The 21766-nt window shown below is 50.4% G+C and overlaps 1 protein-coding gene across 2 annotated transcripts in view; it reads left to right on the forward strand.

The window, feature by feature from the left end:
- Cpne5 (copine 5) overlaps nt 1-21766 on the forward strand; it is a 79436-nt gene that overhangs the window by 36728 nt on the left and 20942 nt on the right. Inside the window, exons 8-11 of one of the 2 annotated variants that reach the window (XM_051187070.1) lie at nt 2697-2747; nt 2988-3051; nt 13356-13459; nt 18638-18742. In XM_051187070.1, the coding sequence (XP_051043027.1) occupies nt 2697-2747; nt 2988-3051; nt 13356-13459; nt 18638-18742 (324 nt within the window). The remainder of the gene's footprint in view (nt 1-2696; nt 2748-2987; nt 3052-13355; nt 13460-18637; nt 18743-21766) is intronic. The other variant, XM_051187071.1, reaches the window with a different exon arrangement.

Here is a 21766-nt window from a genome sequence, read left to right on the forward strand (position 1 = left end):
ACTGCTACACACACACACTGCTATACACACACACACACTGCTACACACACACACTGCTACACACACTGCTTCACACACATGCACACATACATACGCACTCTCTCTCTCTCACACACACACACATACACACACTGCTACACACACACACTGCTATACACACACACACTGCTACACACACTGCTACACACACACACACACTGCTACACACACACACACTGCTTCACACACATGCACACATACATACGCACTCTCTCTCTCTCACACACACACATACATACACTGCTACACACACACACACACTGCTACACACACACTGCTACACACACACTGCTACACACACACACTGCTACACACACACACACACACTGCTACACACACACACTGCTACACACACACACTGCTACACACACACACTGCTACACACACACTGCTACACACACACACTGCTACACACACACACTGCTACACACACACACTGCTACACACACACACTGCTACACACACACACTGCTACACACATACACACACACTGCTACACACACACACTGCTACACACACACACACTGCTACACACACACACACTGCTACACACACACTGATACACACACACACTGCTACACACACACTGATACACACACACTGCTTCACACACATGCACACATACATACGCACTCTCTCTCTCACACACACACATACATACATACACTGCTACACACACTGCTACACACACACTGCTACACACACACACACTGCTACACACACACACTGCTACACACACACACTGCTATACACACACACACACTGCTACACACACACACTGCTACACACACTGCTTCACACACATGCACACATACATACGCACCTCTCTCTCTCACACACACACACATACACACACTGCTACACACACACACTGCTATACACACACACACTGCTACACACACTGCTACACACACACACACACTGCTACACACACACACACTGCTTCACACACATGCACACATACATACGCACTCTCTCTCTCACACACACACATACATACACTGCTACACACACACACACACTGCTACACACACACTGCTACACACACACTGCTACACACACACACTGCTACACACACACACACACACTGCTACACACACACACTGCTACACACACACACTGCTACACACACACACTGCTACACACACACTGCTACACACACACACTGCTACACACACACACTGCTACACACACACACTGCTACACACACACACTGCTACACACACACACTGCTACACACATACACACACACTGCTACACACACACACTGCTACACACACACACACACTGCTACACACACACACACTGCTACACACACACACACACACACACACTGCCTCCATAATTTGCCAGCTGCAAAGGACTGTCTACCTCTCCAATTCCCACTCTAACTCCTAGCTTTTGGTTGACCTCATAAAAACATGGCCAACACAGACACTCTGTGATCTTCCCTCTCCTCCCCTGAGGAGAGCCTGCATCCTGGTTTCTCTCTCATACTGTGTGGACCTAAGGGCCTTTGGGGCTGAATGAGGGAGTCCCACCCAGCCTCCCGCATATGAAGAAAGCCTGGAGGGGCATGTGTGGACCCCTCACAGCTGAGGACAAGCATGGCTACTGGTTTACGAGCAAAGTGGATACCAGCGAGCCAAGAGGGGATGTAAGCGGATGTAAGAGAGGGATAAATTCCAGAGGGAGAGAAGTAGAAAGAGGAAGGCCACGCTGGTGGGAGCAGGTTGAGGCAAGAGAGGAGGGAAAGCAAGATCAGAAATAGAAGGTAGAGTCCAAGGCAGAGCAACAGATGGAGGACCAGGGGTGGAGGAGACTGTGGCTGAGGACTCTGGTCTCTACCTGGCCAGAGTGTGGGGAAGGGCTGCCCAAGAGTAGGGGACAAGTCACAGCACTGCCACCTGCCTGGGACAGGTATGGAGAAACCGGGCTGTATCTTCAGCCCGGGGGAGGGAGGTGCAGGGGGGGGGGATGGGAGGGGGGTGCTTCTTGCTGGGGGCATCTCTGTCCTTGTCCTCTCCCTCCAGAGTGATGCTGGGGAAAACTCCATCTGGTTCTCAGAGGGTTCCACACATGGCATGCTGCTGCCTGCTGCACTGGGCTAGGCAGGAGGTGGGGTCTGGAATTCACAGTGTCCCACCATAGTGCAGCAAGCTGCAGAGAGGGAAATTGTGCCCATCTAGGGCCTTCTCCGAGCCAGGCACCGTGTATTTACCAGGAAAACAGAATCTGTGTCGCTCTCATGTATGGGCAGGGTCACAGCTGCCCCACAGCCTCACATACGACTCTCCTCCTCGGTGACCCTATGATCCCCCAACTTAGTCTCAAACCTTAGAGTGGCATGGGCTGACTAGCATGCCCCCTACTCCCACTGACAAGAGGAGGAGATGGTGGAGGTACCCTGAGTAGAGCTTTCTCTGACTTGTCCTTCTGGAGGGGCTTCGTTGCTGTAGACAGTCCCTTGTCCTGAGTGGCCCCTCACTAAGTAGGTGTCTTTTGGCCCCAGAAGACCCCAGCCAAGGATGAGCCATGGAGAGGACCCCCTCCCCAACACCCTCCCTAGTAAAGCAGACTGGCTCAGAGCTGGAAAACCAGGAGAGCCTGGGTAGCTGGGTACAGGGTGGCTAGCCCACAAGGTCTTTTGCCCACAGAAGTGGTCTTTGGATGGAAAGCTTCAGAACCACTGATCCGGAAGCTTCCGGGTGAGTCCGGGTGCTGCTGCCATTCTGAGGCCTCCCTGGTGGGCCTTGGGAGCAGGGGGCGGGCCACCCAGGCTGAGGGCCCTGACCCCAGCACACAGCGCTCACTCAGCCGCACTGCCTAGGCACTTCTGGGGTCTTTCTCAGGGGCATTGGGGGTAGATGCTTGTATGACATGGGGCCGGCATGGGAGCAGCTGACCCAGGAATACCTGGCTTGTCATTTTTGTTTCTTCTCCCTCAGAGGTGTCCCGGGGAAGAAGTGTGGCTCCATCATCCTGTCTGCAGAGGAGCTGAGCAACTGTAGGGTGAGTAGCAGGGGCTACCTCGCCATGGCCCAGGGTGACCCATCCCTGGAGGGAGCTCTAGGTAGACGGGGCTTCTTGTGACCTGGCTGGCATGAGAGTGTGACATCGGAGCTAGAAGATTCGCTGCTTATGGCTGAGTAGAGTGAGACCCAAGGCAGGAAGGATGAGTCTGCGGCACAGGCTGCGCCAGCACCAGAACTAATGACTCTGAAGCCTTTTGGGCCTTGGGCACTTGACATTTGGTTCTCACTTTCCACTTTGTCTCTGGCATAGGATGACATCCTCTGTGGAGCAGAAGGAGAAAATGTATATGTGTGTGGGTATGAGTGTGAGTGCGTGTGCACGGGTGGACGTGAGTGTGGGTGTGATTATGAATATGGCTGGGTGTGGCTGTTGGGAAGCCAAGAGTCTGCAATCCCAGACAGCCTTTGAATTTGCCTCTTCTATAGGACTGTGGGGAAGCAGGCAACAGGGGTGGCATGACACCAAGAAAGGGGCCAGGGCTCCTCTGGCTGATGACAAAGGGAACAAAGGAAAATATGTAAGGGTGCTGGCAACTTGTCAAGTGATGATGGGCGATGTCCTGGTTTACTTTGAGTTGCTGGGTTTGGGGAGGAAAGGGTTTGCTTCAGCTCATAATCCCAGCTGACAGTCCATTGTTGTGGGAACTCAAGGCAAGAGTTTGAAGCAGGAACCGTGGAGGAGCGCTGCTTACTGGCCTGCTCTGAGGATCATGATCAGCTCACTTTCTTATGTATCTCACACTCACCTGCCTAGGGATGGCACCACCCACATTGGTCTGGGCCCTGCTACATCAATTAACCACCAAGAAAACGCCTCAGAGCCCAGGAGATGGCTCAGGGTATTGCTCTCGTACTGGATCCGAGTTCTGTTCCAGTGCTAGTGTTGGGTGGCTCACTGCTGCTGTTACTCCAGCTCCAAGGGGGCCAAATGTGCCTGGCTTCACAGTACCTGCATTCCTGTGCACATACCCATACATATAGTTAAATATAATAATAAAAAAAAAAGCAAAAAGAAAATGCCACTAAGGATGGCCATGGACCAACCTGATGGAGGAAATTCTTCAGTTGGGTTTCCCTCTTCCCTGGTGACTGTAGGTTTGTGTAAAGTTGTTGAAGCTGACCATGACAGGCACTGACATTGGTCCTGAGACCTAGGATGAGAATCTTGTTTATGCATTGGGGAAGGACTTGAGCAAGATTTCCATTTCCCAAGAAACTATAGTTTCTCTTGGGAACAAGAGGATGCAGAGCTGAGCTCTACTCCAGGAGAAGCTGACTGTAAGATCAGAGCTCTGTCCCCAAGGCCACCCAAACCAGACATCACCCGAGCTCAGTGAGGAACCCCTCATGTGAAAGGGGCCAGGTGGAGGTTGAGTGACAACCCCAGGCCAAGCCTGGGCATTTGGGGCAGGGCTCCCCTGGGGCTGTAGGAAGATCCTGACCTGCCTGGATCGGAGCAGTCCCTCACCAGTATCTACCATGTTAGAAACTATGAGAGAACAAGTGTGATGTCATACATTAATTCCTTTTATAGTAGTAATAGCAGAACACATTAAAAATCAACATAGTAGCCAGGTATGCTGGCACACACCTTTAATTCCAGCATCTGGGAGGCAGAGGCAGACTGGTCTCTATGAATTTGAGGCCTGGTTTACTTAACAAGTTCCAGGACAGCCAGGGATATAGAGGGACCCCATCTTAAAAAACAAAAACACAATCAACATGGGAGACTGGAGAGGTGGCATAATGGTTAGGAACACAGGATGCTCTAGTAGAAGACCCAGGTTTGAGTCTTAGCACCCACACTATAGCTCACAACTATCTATAACTCTAGTCCTAGAGGACCCAACACCCTCATCTAGCTTCTGAGGGAGCAGGCATGCATATGGCATACAAACATAAATGCGACAACACTTACATAAAACACACACACGAAAGAATCAACATAGGGTCTTGGGGTCTAGGCTGGCAGAGTGCTTGCTCGCTCAGTAAGTATGAAGCCCTGGCTTTCACCCCAGTACTAAATAAGCCAAGCATGGAGGTGCAGGCCTGAAATACTAGCACTCAGGAGATAGAAGCAAGAGGATCCAAAGTCCAAGGTGACCCTCAGTGGTACTGTGAGTGCAAGGCCAGCCAGAACTACAGAACAGAGACTGTTCCCTTAGAGAGAATGTGTGTTAACGTTTAATAACATTTTCCAAAAACGAATATTTTGGGTGAGACGAGTGGCTTTGTAAATCTAATGTCTGAGGTCCTAGAAGATACCAGAAGGGGCTGAGGTAAGTCTCAGTCAGCTTTAGAGTGCTTGCCCAACAGGCAGAAGGCCAAGTATTCATCTTCTGAATGGACCTGGGGGGAGGCAGGAGGGGGCAGACAACTGGATGGTCACATCTGTGTAGGCAGTGTGATGATTCTCGGCCAGGCCACACTAATGGTTCATAGATGTAGACTTGTTTATATGTCATCTTGTGTAGTGTGGGGTTTCTAACAATCAATAGTCAAGGTCCTCAGTCACTTTTTGTTTGTTTGTTTGGTTGGTTGGTTGGTTTTTAAAGACAGGGTTTCTCTTTAAATAACATTGGCTAGGGCACTTTGGACATTGTAAGCCTAGGTGGGCTGTTGATGTTAATTGGTTTCCAGCAACTTATAGACGTCTTCATCTATGACCTTTGAGCCCTCCCCCCCCCTTCATCCTTGGACACAGTAGGTTCCTTGCTGGAGGCTGTGCCTGCACTGGGGAGGTTTGGGGGCTCCCTCCCTCCCTCCAGAGGCTGCCTGCTCCCTTCTCTTCTGGCACATCTTTGGCTGAATTCTCTCTTTCCCTAAAATCCTTGCAAGGAAAAGAAGCTAATTCTCAGCATCTGGCTGAATTAAAATAATTACATGTGAGCAGCTTTGCAACTCCGGCTTTTTGATGGGAGGATCAAAGGGAGAGGGTGGGGTGTGGGTCTGCAAGGCATGGGGCTTCCTGCCTTCAGCCTGAAGCTTGTGTGGGTGGCCAGGGACAGCAAAGGATGGAGTGGATGCCAGCTTGTCACAGGCTTACTTTAGTAAGTAAAAGAAAAGCCTTGCTCATGTAGAATATTAATGCCAAGAAGATTTCTACAATCAGGCTTGATTCGAATATATCCTTATGTTGACAGGGTGAGGGTCAGATCCCTAGTCACCCACATTTCCCCATGCCCTGTGGGGATTCCTGCAAGGTCCTCAACTCCCTGAGGCTCTTGTTCACAGACACACCTTATGCTGGAGATTGAACCTAGGACCTTGGTGGTGGGCAAGCAATCCACCACTGAGCTACATCACCAGCCCTCTTTTTTATTTAAAAAAGAAAAGAAAAAAAAAAGGCCAGGTGTGACAGTTGGCTCATGCCTTTAATTGCAACACCTGGGAGGCAGAGGCAAGTAGATCTGAGTTCCAGGTCAGCCTAGGCTATCTAGTGAGACTCTGTTTCAACCAGAATAGGCAAAGGACAATTTCTCATTAGTTGGAATGATAGTCCTGTAGGTTCTGTGGGCTTATAGCCATCGGTGGAGAAAGCCAGCTTTGAACATTGGAAGTGGCATTTGGAATGATGGGTGCTGGCTGCACATTCGGTGAAACGCCTGGACCTCCTCAGCTTTTCTGGTTGGTTAGATCATCATGATTGGTACCCATCTTCCAGGCTCCTGATGAGAGGCAGGGGAACCCAAGCTTCATACTACAGCATCCTGGGGTCTCCCCACCCATGAACCGTTTCTAGACTGCTCAGGAATTCGTCTCAAGTCAGCAAGTAAACGTTCCATTCACCCTGCCCACTGTCCACCAGAGTTCTAATTTAGTGTGAGAAACACCAGCCGGCAATCCCAGCCTCTCTGCCCTGGCTCGTTCTGGCTCTCCACCCTGTCAGACCTGCTGCCTCTTTCTGTCGAATGTACTTCATGACATTCTTGATCCTGAAGGAAAATCCCTGGGCATTTAATATGTGCCCATGTGGGAAAGTAGGTAGGAGATACGTTCTTGCAACCAGTTCCCTGGGAAGCAGGGAGCCTAGGCAAAGGTCCTGGAGTCAGGAGATGAGGGGCCAGGTAGGCTGCAGGTGGGGATGGTGGCAGGAGGGGCTGGATCCTTTTTCTTTTCCTTCTTTCCCTACCATTTTTGGGGGTGGGGTGGGATAGGGTGGGATTTCAAGGTAGCGTTTCTCTGTATAACCCTGGCTGTCCTGGAACTCTCTGTAGACCAAGCTGGCCTCAAACTCAGAGATCTTCCTGCCTCTGCCTCTGGAGTGCTTGGACCAAAGTTGAGCTGCATCACTGCCCCGTGAAGAGGGTCTGGATTCTATGAAACCTTCCAGCCAGGGAGTTCAGGGGGCTTGATGGTGCTGTTTCTCTTCGCTGCAGACTCTGGAAGGGAATAGCCAAAGGAGGGAGATAAGAGGAAAGCATGGGCGACGTGGGTGTGGGGTGTGGAGCCTCTGACACTCAGTTGCATTCTGGCTGAAGGGTAGGGAAGGCATGTTGCCCATGCTAGAAAACACATGAGCATCCTCCCTAAAATGCAATGTATAATTTCTTAGTCTCAGAAATAATTTCTCTAGTCAAATCAAAACAAAACAAAAGTGCTGTCTCTGATGCTTAAATATATGTGTATGTAGTATCACATTAACCATATTAGCCCTGGAGAGATGGCTCAGTGGTTAAAGCACTGTCTGCACAAGCAAGGGGACCACAGTTCACATCCTGAGAGCCCACCTGGATGCTGAGTGGGCATGGCAACCCTGTAATTCCAGTCTCTGAAGATGGATATGGATCCCCCTTCCCAAGAGCAAACAAGCCTGCAATCAGAGCCATAGTAGCCGGCAGTAGGTTTGATTGACACTTGCCTCATAGAATAGGATGGAAAGTGATCAAGGAAGGTGCCTAACATCAGCCTCTCCTCGAGTACATGTGCTCAAGCATATGTGCACAGGCACTTGCACACAGGTGTACCTATACACGTGACATACATACATGTGTACACACATTTGGAACAGAACAAAATAAAAACCACCCTGTTAATTCTGCACAAGTTGGGAAATATAGAAAAAGTGCCCAAAGATAATCATTGTTACTGACCTTTGGATGACTTTTGTGTATGTGTGTGTGTGTGGCTGTATATATACATCTTTTGGTACCTAGTTATTTGTTTGTTTTGTTTTTAGATAAGGGCCTCACTGCATAACTTTTTCTGGCCTGGAATTCACTATATATACAAAGCTGGTCTCAAACTCAGAGATCCTCTTGCCTCTGCCTCTCAAGTGCTGAGATTAAAGTGTGCACCACCACAACCAGCCAATATGGTCCCTAGTAGCTGGGCTACAAGTTCCTGTCATCAGTCTTAGAAATGAGTATTTCATAACTACCTATAACTCCTCATTGGATGAGTGGACCATCATTTATTGAATATAGTTTCTTTGGGGATACAATTAAATAATACAGCACTGAGCATCATATACCCCTCTTTTTTCTTTTACATGCATTAATTCATTTAGTGTATGTGTGCACACATGGGTGCATGCATGTGTACATATGCCTCAAGAAGCACGGGGAGTCAGTTCTTTCCTTCCATTGTGTAGAGCCTGGGGGGTCAAACTCAGCTTGTCGGGCTTAGCAGCAAGCACCCCTACCCACTGAGTCACCTTACCTGCTTCATTTGTTTGTTTATGTTTGAGACCTGCCTCATTCTACACTGGCCTAGAACTCCTACATCCCACATGGATCTCGATTACACGCATGCGCCACCAGGCCCTGCTCACATCCTATTCTAAATGTTTCATTTTCTTACAAGCAATGTATTTAGGTCAGCTTCCCAGATGCTGGCACAGCCGGTGGGAGAGAAAGTGGTCAGTGGAGGGTTTTCACCTTCCAGGGGATCAAATCAACAGATATACAGCTGATTGGGTTGTTTGGGAAATGTCAATTAGCACAACAAGGAAAAACAAAACCAGCTTGACCCCAAAGCCCTGTCACAGTTAGTGTACCAACAGCAGATACTCTCCCCAGGCTGTGTGACCATCACCTGAATGGCCATCAACACAGGCCTCCTCGCCCCTCAAATCTATCTTTCTCCCTCTCTGTTCCTTTTCTCCTTTCCCCCTATGCAACCCCCAAACCCACCTTGGCTCCAGGTTGAGTCACCTCCTAATGGGATGTAGTTCCAGAGTCCTAGATAAATGTGGTGTGTGTGTGTGTCCTGTATCACTTTCCACCTCACACTTTTGAAACAGGACCTCTCCCTGATCCTGACACTGCAGGTTTGTTTGTTTGTTTGTTTTTTGTTTTTGCCTGGGCCAGCAGCTAGCAAGCCCCAGCTCTTCTTGTCTCTGACCTCACAGCACTGGGGTTACAGGTGCTCACGACACCATGTGGTTTGTTCCGAGAGTGCTGGGATCTGAACTTAGACTTTCAGGCCTGTGTAGGAAGCACTTTACCAACAGAGTCATCTCTAGCATCCTGATCCCATTCCCACCCCTCACACTCACATACGGACACCACACACACACACTCACACAAATGCACATACACACATACAGACACAGACACACACACACACACACATACAGAGTGCCTTTTTATCTCACTGAAAAGAACAATGTGCTAATTATAGGGAATTTGGAAAATCCAACACAACAAAAGATAATAGATAGCACATGGTCCCATTGTCCATTTAAACACCGTCTTTCAGGGTTGGCTTGTAAGTTGATTAAGAACTCAAATAACATTGTTTGCCAGTTGTGTGCCTCCAGGCACATTACTTGACTTTCTGTGAATCAGTTGCTATGTTTATTAAAATGTTCCTCGATCAACATGTTAGTGTTCTGTTTATCACGGATTTTTTTTTTCACTGATTCTTTTTAGTGATGTTAAAGCATTTACTTTGATCACTGAATCTTTGAAGTGCCCTCAAGTTTCACATTTGCCCCCTGACCCAAGGCACCAATAGTGGGCACCATGCCTGCTAACCTCTGTGCCTGACCTCTGACCTCCTCAGCCTTCTTCTGGGCCTTGGAGAGCTGAGGTGCTTGGAGGACACTTGGCCCTGCAGCAGAGAAAGGATGCCTGCTGAATCTCTGAGGCAGCGCAATTAGCATTCTGGGATATGCAAATTGAAGCAATCCTGCTGTTTTAGAGAAACTTAATATGTTTTTTAAAAAGATAGGGTGAAAGGCAGAAATTGCAGGAAATTATATATCTTGGGAGCGGGTTTTATCTTCCCTGCCACTGATTCTCATGGGCTCCCAGGCTGGGAACAGCATATCATGGGCTCAGAGAGTTCCCAACCCAGCATCAAATCCTCAGTGTCGACCCTCACAGGAACCCTGGGACCCAGGCCTTCAACAAGGCTCTCCCTTCCTCTTCTCAGAGTCACACTGTGTCAAGAGTCCCACCCATCTGCTAACCGCATTGATGGGGAGCAGGGAGGTTCAAACCATTCTCCCCCTCCCCGGGCACAGACTGTGATGCAGGTGGGGGATAAGGCTTGCCCAGCATTTGCCAGGCCCAGGGGTTCCATCCTCATCACAGGCTGGGACCTTGAGCCATTCCTGCCCCCAGGACTTCCCCCCCCCCCCACCGAGTGCCCACCAGGGACCTTTGCTTTTGTGACAAGCTGGAAATCTCTCTGAAGATCTGCCTTGTCTTCAGGGGTTCTGAGATGAGATACAGCAGTCACAGAGAGCTCTAGGCAGTTGTCCCTGGGTGTACAATGTGTGTGTGTGTTGGAATAGAGATGAGCCTGCTGTGGCCTCACTTATCTACCATAGACAGGAAACCTGCTGGCACACTGTCACACCCTGACTGAGCTTTCCACCCAGCTGGAGTTCAGAGCCTGCCTTTTTTTTTTTTTTTTTTTTTTTTTTTTTAAAGCAATAACCAAAAAAAAAAAAAAAAAACTAGTTTTCGAAGAGGCCCTTCTAAATGGATTTCACACTTCTCTGCCTCCTCCATTGGAGGGTATAGAACATAATTAAGCCTACCTTGGAGATGCAGGGTCAATATTTAGAATTTCAGTTACACAGCTCTGGAGCTGTACCTCCTGACTCCAGTTCTCCTAGCTGTGTGGCTTCCGGCAAGGGTGTTAACCCTCTCTGTGCTTCTACCTTCTTGGTCTTACCTTTTTTTTCTTTTTCTTTTCTTTTTCTTTTTTATTTTACATGTCAATCCCAGTTCCCCCTCCTTCCCTCCCTTCCTCCCTCCCTCCCTTCCTTCCTTCCTTACCTTTATTCCTTACACTTATTTGTGTTGCACATGTATGTGTATGGTCATAAGTGTGCATGGTAAACATGGAGGTCAGAGGACAACTTGCAGGAATTGGATCTTTGCTTCTACTATTTGGGTCCCTGGGATTGAACTTAGCCTCAGTGGGCCCTTGTGTGTGTGTGTGTGTGTGTGTTAGGGTTTCACTATGTATCCCTTCCTGGCTGGCCTGGTCTGGAACTCCCACTTACATAGACGAGGCTGGCTTTGAACTCATAGCATTCTGCCAGCCTCTATCTCCTGAGTGCCGAGCTCCCTTCTGTGTGGAATAGGCAGGAGACCAGTGCTACCTCACTGAATTGTTCGAAGGATTAAATGAGGCACAGATAGAAAGGTAGCGGCGTGGGTGACAGTGCTTGCTGTGCAAGTGTTGAGGACCTCAGTTTGAATTCCAGAATCCACATAAGAACTGGATACTCAGTTACTCAGTGTGAGCAACTGTCATCCCAGGTTCCTACAGCAAGGTGGGAAGTTCAGGCCAATTCTCAGAAGCTTCAGGGCCAGCCAGCACTGAACAACAGAGACCACTTCAATGGGGTGGAAAGCTACTGATACCTTGGTTGCCCTCTGCCTTCCACAAGCATGCTTACAGTCACACACACACACACCTATTGCAGCAACAAAGCCATACCTCCTAAGAGTGCCACTCCCTATGGGGGTCAATTGCATTCAAACCACCACACCTCCTGAGTTTATGGGTAGGTACTGCGTGGCCCCTGTTTTAGAGATGGGGTACAGAGAGGGGAAGTGCCCCAGGTCCCATGGGGGGGGGATGTAGCTGTCTTGGGCAGTATCTGTGTTGGGCTGGCACCATATGTATGGCTCAGCCTCCCCACTCTCACTCAGCCTTGTGATGGTTTTGGTTTTGTGCCTGCATCTCTACCACTATTTGATCTTCACTGGCCATTCACTTCCAAAAGCCAGGAAAGAGAAGCTGATGGACAGCAGGCTGGACTCCAGGGTCCAGCATAGCAGAGATTTCCCTGGGGAGGCCACACAGGTGGAAAAGTAAACATTGATCTGATGTGCTTGGCCAGGGTGTGCCACAGGACCCTCAAAGGGAAGTCTGGAAGGGCAGAGCCAAGGAGTGGGGGGGGGCTTGTATCCTGAGGGGTAGGGGTCCAGTTAGTCTGAGATGGAGGAAGCCTGAAGGGGTGGAGTCTGAGAGGGGTGTGACCCTACAGAGGCAGTGGAGCAGGGAGCTGGTCTGGGGGTCAAAATTAGCTCTGTTCGATGAGCTTGGAAAGCCTCTCCTTATCCCCGTCCCCTTCCCCACACCCCACCCGTTCCCCACTGAGCCTTTGCACCCTGATTTATTCCTTGTCCCACCTCCTTTGTCCCCCCCCCCAGAGTGTCCTTAAGAAACTCCATGATTAGTGGAAGAGGATGCCCAGCTTTAAGTGTCCTCTAGGAACCACATGGGGCATTGTGGGCAGTGGCAGACTTTAGGGTCAGCAGGCCACGCTCAGGATAGCCTTTGGTTGCCATGTCACTATGGTATGCACTAGGAGGGTTATACACAGAACACTTCATATCCTTGACCTCTTGTGCTGCTCACTGCCACCCATGAACTCCAGCAAGGGGGACCAGAGGCTCTAAGAGGTTACCTGCCTTCCTTGGGGTCACATAGCTCCAAAAGGTTAGGGCTAGAGTTCAAATCCAGGGCAGCTTCAGACCCATCTGCTTCTCAAGCCGCTGGGCCTCCAGGCCTATGCACTGCTGACAGCTGCTGAAGTGGTTCCTCCGTGCTAAGGGTAAGCCTGGGGCTTGTGCCAGACTTGCTTAAGATGCTACCCTGTCTGATGTGTGGTGGCAGTGGGTGGTGGTGGCGCTTGGGAGGCAGAGGCAGGCGGATCTCTGCGTACCAGCTCAATGTGAGCCTGGTCTACAGAGTGAGTTCCAGGACAGCTAGGGTTACACAGAGAAACCCTGCCTTGAAAAACAAAACAAAACAAGACAAAAAGCTACCCTTGCCAGCCCCTCACCATCCTGTCCTCCCTCTTTCCAGGATGTGGCCACAATGCAGTTCTGTGCCAACAAGTTGGACAAGAAAGATTTCTTCGGGAAATCTGACCCCTTCTTGGTGTTCTACAGAAGCAATGAGGATGGAACGTGAGTTCCCTGACCCACCCCAAGGCACCTGAGCAACAGACAGGGCTGGGAGGGTGTGGCCACCCCTGAGGCCCCTGCTGTGTGGAGCAGATGCCCTGTTGACACTGGGAGGCTCTCAGCAATGGTGGCTGCTGTGTATACCCTGGGCAATGTGCAAAAACAGGATTAGGGCAGAAATGCCTCATTCTGCACAGACCTCTCACCTCACAAATCTCAGAACGCCCTTAGAGGTTTCCCAACTGCATATCAGACCAGGCAATGCTGTGACTTTTCCCCATGGCCCTACACTCTTGCAAGCATATGTTCATAACTACAGAGTTGAAAGACCCTGACTCCCATCTCATTAAGCTAGATCTAAGGGAAACATACACCAATGCAGGTCAGCAATGCAGAGAAAGACCCTGGCGGAAGATCTGAGAACCTAGGTGCCCCTCCCCGCAACCACCTCCATCAAACAGCTCTGTGACCCAGGGCAAGTTAGGTCGGCTCTCTGGGCCTACTTTCTCATCTATGAAATGAAGCAGTTGGATGAGGTGGTCTCCATGGTCTCTTTAAGCAGCCGGTTCTGGGATTCTACAGAAGGCGGAAGTGATGAGGCCAGGAGGGTTAATTGGAGAAACTCGGCCAGGAAGAAAATGGGTCCTTGGGGTGGAGCAAGGCTGCTTGACGAACCAGAGAGCCAATCTTGTGCAGAGCTAGAGTCCAGGGCACACCGGCCCCTCATGCTGAAGGGCCAGCATGCACTCTCGTGGGGTGTGTGTGTGTGTGTGTGTGTGTGTGTGTGTGTGTGTGTGTGTGTGTTGGGGGCAGGGTGGCATCGGGTAAGAAGTGTATTTCGGTGCAAGAGAAAACTGGTTTTTAAACCTGAACTACTGAACAGGAAATTAGGTGTGATCATTTGCATGACAAAGGGCTTTGTCTCTCAGAGGACTCCCAGTGGGGTGCTTTAAATATTCCTGAACCTTCTGACTTGACTTTAGTGGGGGAAGGAAAAGGAAAAGGCTCTGGTTGCTCTACTCGTACTGTGTCCTCCGAAGAGGCGCAGCCCTGGCCCATAGGGCCCTGGTGGAGGGCAGGAGGATTGGGGCAGGAGGGTGACGCTGGGACGGCCGTGTGGGAAGGATCTGGGGTTCTTGACTGGACTGACATGGGACAGGGTGGGAGGTGCTCAAGCTGAGCTGTGAGTGGGAACAGGGCAGGGAGGGAACAGAGGGGCATCATGGAGACCCGTGGGGACCAGTGCTAAGGCCTTCTCCTGGTGGTAGAGCCAGGGGACCCCAGAGTGCTGGGGTTGCCAAAGGAGATGGTACAATGGCTGTGGCCTCGGGAGTTATTTGGAGGAGTGTCACTTAGGTGTGACAGAGCCTGTGGCCGGGAGACCACAATCCCTGGGAGTCCTATGGGTACTGGAGAAATTGATCAGGGACCCCACAGTGGTGACCAGTGCACTTGTCCCCTCAAGGCAGACAGGGAGCTAGAGAAGAAAGGTGGTCATTCAAGGTGTGAAGAGGGGAGAAGCATGGGCCAGGGACATGAAGAGTCATTGGCCAGGATGCACTGCTATTCTGGCTGTCCTGGAGATCTTCCAGTCTTGTCTGGCTCCATGTTAATGGCCCCCCACCCCTGTCCTTCCAGAGGCGACAACCAAGCTGTCTGCTGGGCCCTTGCCTGGCATCAGTAGGTACAACCAAATAATTTTAGGCAGGTATAATCCAACAGAACCTATCAGAATGCTCCCTCTCTGAATGGCCACTGTATCACTTCTCCTTTAGCTGTGATGAAATATCCTGACAAAAACGACTTAAGGAAAGTTCTGTTTTGAGTCACAGTTGGAAGGTATATCAGTCATGGCCAGGAGGTCAAGGCAGCAGGAGCTAGAGGGCCACATTGTACTTGTAGTCAGGAAGCAGAGCGTCGTAGTCCAGGAAATGGGTGGGAGGTGTGTGGGTGTCTCTCTGTGTGACTGTATGTCTATGTGTGTGTGACTGTGAATATGTGTGTGTGTGTCTGCATGTGTCTCTCTGTATGTGTATGTCTGTCTGCCTCTGTATCTGTGTGTGACTGTGTGTGTCCATATACGTGTCCGTGTGTCTGTGTATGTGTGTGTGTCTGTGTATGTGACTATGCATGTGTCTGTGTCTATGTGTGTGTGTGTGTGTGAGACTGTATTGTGTCTGTGCATCTCTGTCTGTCTGTGTGTGTGTGTATGTGTGTGTGAAACAAACTGTATATGTGTATCTGTGTGTATGTGTATCTGTGTGTGTCTGTGTATGTCTGTGTGTGACTGTGTGTGTGGGTGTCTGTGTGTGTGTGTATCTGTATATGTGTGTTTGTCTGTGTGTCTGTGTCAGAAGTTAATTTTTGGGAGTCTGTTCTCTTTTTCCACCATCCAGGTTCTAGGGACAAGTACTTTTACCCACTGAGCCACTTCCTCAGCCCTAGTCATTCTTCTTACGCTCATTTTTCCGTTAATGGGCACTCAGGGAAGACTTGCCTGGGTATGCACAGCTGGCCCCGGGACTGGGACTCACATCTGTCTGACAGATGGGTGACACTCTCCCACACCCGTGTTCCATCTGTGTGTCAAAATGAACTGTCTATGGGGACCACATGGCGTAGTGGAGCCTGGTACCTCCCAGGCAAGGGCAGCAGGGGAGTTAAGCCTATGGTGCTGATGGTGGGGACAGCAGGAAGACCTCCCCCAACTTCCCCAGGCTTCAGGAAGGGCCCTAGAGGAGGAAAACTGGGCTAGCAGCTTAGGAGGCTTGAGCTCTTGGGCCAGGCTGTGAAGGAAGAATAAACATTTGTGTGGGAGGACTGGGGCAGCCGGGTAAAGCCCACCCTTTGGTGCATGTTCCAGGGTAGATCCCTGAAGCCCAGGATGCACTGCAGTCTGCCTCCCCACCAGTCAGCTGCTCCTCCTTACTCTCTGTTACCCTCAGCCACCTACCCTAGCCCCAGGCATTGGGCCCCTCCTGCCCCTGCCCATCCCCTCCTCCAGCTCTAGGGTTAGCTACAGGGTCTCCCACGTGGATCTTGCACTCCAGTGGGTGGGTGAGGAGGAGCACGGAAGAGAACCGCTCAGCCTGGTGACAAGAATGACATTTTGACTTGAAAATTGCCGAAGAAGAAACAGTACAGGCTGTGTGGGCTCAGGTGAGCCCTGGCACTTCCTGGTGACCTTTCCAAGCTGGAATGTCTCTGGGGTGGGTGCTGGGAGAGCTTTGCCCATCCTCAAGGCAGGGCTGCTCCTCAGCTAGGTGGCTAGCAAGGCAAGGGGAGTGGGCAGGACACCGTTTCAGGAGCATGGAGACGCCCATCCCCATGGTTAACAAAGCTGATTCTTGGATTCCAACTGGAGGTACTCATGGGGTCTCAGGTGGCCCAAGGAGAGGATTTTGCCTCTACCTGACTGAAATACCCACAAAAGCTAAAGAATTGATCCTCCACGATGTACAGTTCCTGCTTAGGTTTTTTCGTTTGTTTGGTTTGGTTTGGTTTTTGTTTTTAGACAGTGTTTCATAATGTAGCCTTGGCTGGCCTGGAACTCATGGAAATTGGCCTCTCTGCCTCTGCTTTCCAAGCACTGGGTCCAAAGATGTGAGCCACCATGCTTGGAGGCTCCTTTTTATTTTATTTTTTCTTTTTGTTGTTGTTGTTGTTGTTGTTTTGTGCTATCAAGCATCTACCTACTGAGCATGCCTGGCCCTCATCAGTTTCTTTTAAAGTACGACTGGAAGGGCTGAGAGATGGCTTAGTGGTTAAGAGCATTGACTGCTCTTCCAGAGGAACTGGGTTCAATTCCCAGCACCCACATGGCAGCTCACAACTGTCTGTAACTCCAGCATCCAACACAAACACACAAAACTAAAATAGGCTCATACCTTTGATCCCAGCACTCGGGAGGCAGAAGCAGGTGGATCTCTGTGAGTTTGGAGGCCAGTCAGGTCTACAGAGTGAGCTCCAGGACAGCCAGAGCTAAACAGAAAGCCCCGTCTTGAAAATCAACAACAACAAAAATATGACTTAGAGCTTGAGAGATGGCTCAAGCCATTAAGAGCACTTACTGTTGTTATAGGAGATCTGGGTTTGGTTCCCAACAGCCATGGTGGATGGCTCCTAGTCACCTTTAGCTCCAGTTCTAGGAGATCCAACATCCATTACTGGCCTCCACAAGCAATTGTAAAAATGTGGTACGTACAAATTCCCTCAGGCACACATAAAATATTTTTTGTTTGTTTTTATGTTTTTTTTCGAGACAGCCTTTGACTGTCCTATAGAGCAGGCTAGCCTCAATGCCTCTGCCTCCCAAGTGCTGGGATTAAAAGTGTGTGCCACCACACCCAGCTACTTTTTATTTTATTTTTTTTTTAATGGTTGATAGCGAGGCATGGTGGCAGTTCTTAGAATCCCAGCACAGAAAAGGTGAAGGCAGAAAGATCAGCAGTTCAAGTCCATCCTAAGTGACATGAAAACCTATCACAAAACAAACAAACACACAAACAAAAGATGGTTGACTATTTACTAGGGCCAGTCATTGTTCTGGGCTACCTCGGTCATCAACATCAGGAACACTTACTTTTTGTTCTTGCAGACCTCTAGTTTTACTGACAGGTCATAACAGAATGTTTAAGGAGAGAAGTAGGCCATGTCAGATGGTGACAAATGAGACGGGAAGGAAAAGCCTGGAAGGAGAGAGACAACGGAGTGTCACGGTCAGGATTTGTACATTCAAGACATGGCAGTTGGAGAGGCTCCTGGGGGTGGTATCTGGCCGAAAGATGGTGAAGATGAGTGTGAGGATGGAACCAGGCAATGAAGAAGGTGTCCCAGGGAGGGACACAGCAGGCACACTGGCATCCACCCACCCATCTAGGCCTGAGGTTCAGCTCCTGGGTGCCCAGGAAAGGAACAGCCCAGAGAGAAATGGCTTGGTCAGTGTCACACAGCAGACTGGCCCCAGGACAGTGGGCCACAGCTCGGGTCCCTGACACTCCCTGAAAGATGTGCTCCAGTCAAGGCCCTGCATACTTGAGGGACTTCTCTGCTGTGCCATCTTGTGTAGCCTGGCTGTGGCTGTGAGGGTGACTCCTCCTGTCACAAGAAGTCAGAGAAGGCTTCGACATTGGCCATCGGAGCTTCCAGCCTGATGCCATTCCCTCCATTCTTCCTGGCCAGGTTCACCATCTGTCACAAGACCGAGGTCATGAAGAACACCCTCAACCCGGTGTGGCAAACCTTTTCCATCCCCGTGAGGGCCCTGTGCAATGGGGACTATGACAGGTGAGATGGGAGTCTCAAAGGGCAGAGCATGCGGGTACCTGGAGTGTCTGGATGTTCTGGGAGGGGCAGATGGCAGCACAGATAAGGGATTGGGAGGGGGCTGGAGGCAGGAGGGGCCTATCTCCAGCAACCTCACTCCTGGCCACTGGAATCTGGAGTCAGGATACCAGGGACACTCCCTGACAACCTGGTGGGCATAACTGAGGGGTAGGGGTGGGGATGACGACAAAATTAGGAAGCATTTTATAATGTTGCACGCAGACTGCCCTCTTCCTCATCTCTATGCATCGGTGTCAGTGTCTGAGCTGTGCCCCTGACTAAGGGAGCTATCAGCCTGGGCAAGTTCTCACCTGTCAGTCTGACTGTCCTTCCCTGAAGAATGAGGCCCAGAATCCTGCTGACCTCCCAGGGTGCTCACATGATGCCAGCAGGAAAGTGATAACACCACAGCTAGCATCCTGTCTGCTCACTTATTGAGCCCCTGACACGTGCTAGATCTATCTGGGAAGTCAGCTGGGAGCAAATGTGCCCAGCTCACCCTCTACCCAGCATCACAGAGCTTAAGTGTTCGTGGGGGAGGCAGACATTAATCCAGTAATCACACTGAGAAGCATGTCATTATTCACTGCAGAAGGCGCTGAATAGATAGGGGACAGGTCGGATGGGTGCCACAAATAGTATTGGTCATCATGAAGTCACCTAAGTACTGGCTGAAGAAGTGGGGTATCTGCTGGCTGCTCCTACAGAAGCCCTGGGGCATCATAACAGACTCCTTGGGGGGTACACTGGGGCTCTGCAGTTTCCACGGGGTATTATGGGGGTGGTGAGCAGATGGATGGTACCCTGGCATCTCTTTCCCTCCATGGACACTTGCAGGCACGCATCTGAGATGCAAGGTGGTTCCCTTCTGTCCTCTTGGATGGGACAGAAACACAGCAGTCTGTTCCCCGGGGATTCAGTGCTTTATGCCCAGTTCTGAGTCTCTGACTAGGTGGCATTCAAGGGCAGGTGGCAGTCTCTGTCTTCTGGAACCTTCTGGTCTGACCATGGGAGTTCAGACACACATCAGTTCTATAAATGGCTAAGTAATTGTGCAGAAATGAACTGGGGACAAAGCAGATGTTGCCATCAAACCCCTGCTACACACCTAGTTGGGAGCCAGGGCACCTAGAGTTGGGGAGGAGACAGGATAGCATTAGATTCTAAAGGAGGCTGGAGACAGCTGGAAGGTTGTGGGTGTGGTTACTGGGCAGGGGGCTTGGAAAGGATGGAGAGCCAGGAGAAGATGGGAAGGTAGATGTAGAGTCACGTAACACTGCCTCCCTAGGGAGGGCCTCCCAGGCCCCCAGAACCTGGCTGTATTAAAGAGAGACGGGGGAGCAATAGCATGAGTGGGGCTGGGTTAAACCACTGGCCCTGGAGGAGATGAGGGTGGGAAAGGCAGACAGGCCTGAGCCCAGCTCCATCTTCCTCCAGGGTGGCTGGATCTCCTTCTCCATGGTTGGGCACAAATTGAGTGTGACATGATTGGCAGCAGAAGTAATCCAGTGGCCAGTGTGTCTGGTTGAATCTTACCCCAGCCTAGTATTGCCCCGAGCTCCCACTGGGGAGGTGCTGTGTTAGAGGCCACTGTCCCTCTCCTGGAGGCCCTCTGGCAGACTCAGACAGTACAGGGTGTCACTGCACTGGGTGCTTTGGGGGCCCATTGACATCTCAGTTGCCAGTAGGGAAGCAAACTGACCATGATCACAGCTAAGGCTCTCAGTGACACCTTGGCTCACACTGGGCCTACAGGATGCCTGAGTTCATTCTCCTGGCAACCTGGGTAGAGCTTCCAGCGTGACTGTCCTTCATACATGATAGGGTGAGTCCCAGAGGGGACCAGGCACATCCAGCATCCTGCTTCCAGCCACAGTGGAGAGAGACACAGGAATTGGCCCAGGATGGCTTTAAAAGCTGTTCCTAAATGACCATGACAGGGAGACAGGGCATCTGGGAAGACTCGGAGAAACTTTGTTCAGAGATGAGGAGCTTGAGCTCTGCGGACCTGAGATGGGGACACCCCAGCCAGGTCATTTCAATCCTTAAAGCATTTCAAGGTCCTTTTGATGGTCATCTCAGATGGTTCAGAGAAGAGAGGGAAGGTCCAAAAGACCTTGATACCTGTCTAACTGGGGAAGACGGGAGTGTGGTAAGCTCTTACCTGGCACTCAGGATCACCGAGGGAGGTGCTGAGTGACAGGGAAGTGTGACAAGGCTAGATTCTTACTGAATAGGTTGGTCTGTGTGGGTTTTGTTTTGTTTTATTTTTGTTGTTTGTCACAGCCCATAGGCCACTCACAGCCAATTTGAAAAGAACAATCCTAAGTTAGGAGAGTTGTGTTCATGTTTGGAGATGAGCTGTGATTCTAATCCTAGGAAGAATAAGTGTCTGAAGGCCAGACACAGCTCACAGGGGAGGGGACAGAGGCCATATCGGTGAGGCCACAGGACCAGAGCAAGGAGGACGAGGAGATGGGATGGGAGACAGGAAAGTAAGCAAGGAGAGTATGCTAGAAGGCTGGATGTCTGTACTGAGAGAGAGCAGTATCCCAAAACAATGGGGTGAAAGTAGTTCATACTGTTAAAATTATGGAATACCTAGGATGTGAGTCACATTGGTCCTAATTGGCTTACACACGTTTTCTTACATGGTGAAAAATGGCCTTAGGAGCCTTGCTCATGATGTGCCCATTCCACAGATAGAAAATGAAGGGTCAAAGTCTATGTCAGAGCATGACAGTGTCTTCTGTTCCATAGATGTCACTTCTGGGCTCAGCCCTGGTCTGGGGTCCCCCTTGCCACTCTTTCGTGTGTCTCCATTTTCAAACAAAGCCAAACCTAAATGGCCTAGCTGAGCAGAGCTCAAGTCAGAGGAGGGAGTAGAGTCAGAACCCCTCCAGCCCCGGGGTGGTAGACAGGGCCCTGGTGACAAGGACTCCTCTGGTGTTCTCAGATTATGTCCTGCTCTTTAACATTCTGTGA

This window comes from Phodopus roborovskii, unplaced genomic scaffold (assembly GCF_943737965.1).
Source record: "Phodopus roborovskii unplaced genomic scaffold, PHOROB, whole genome shotgun sequence".
NCBI lineage: Eukaryota > Metazoa > Chordata > Mammalia > Rodentia > Cricetidae > Phodopus > Phodopus roborovskii.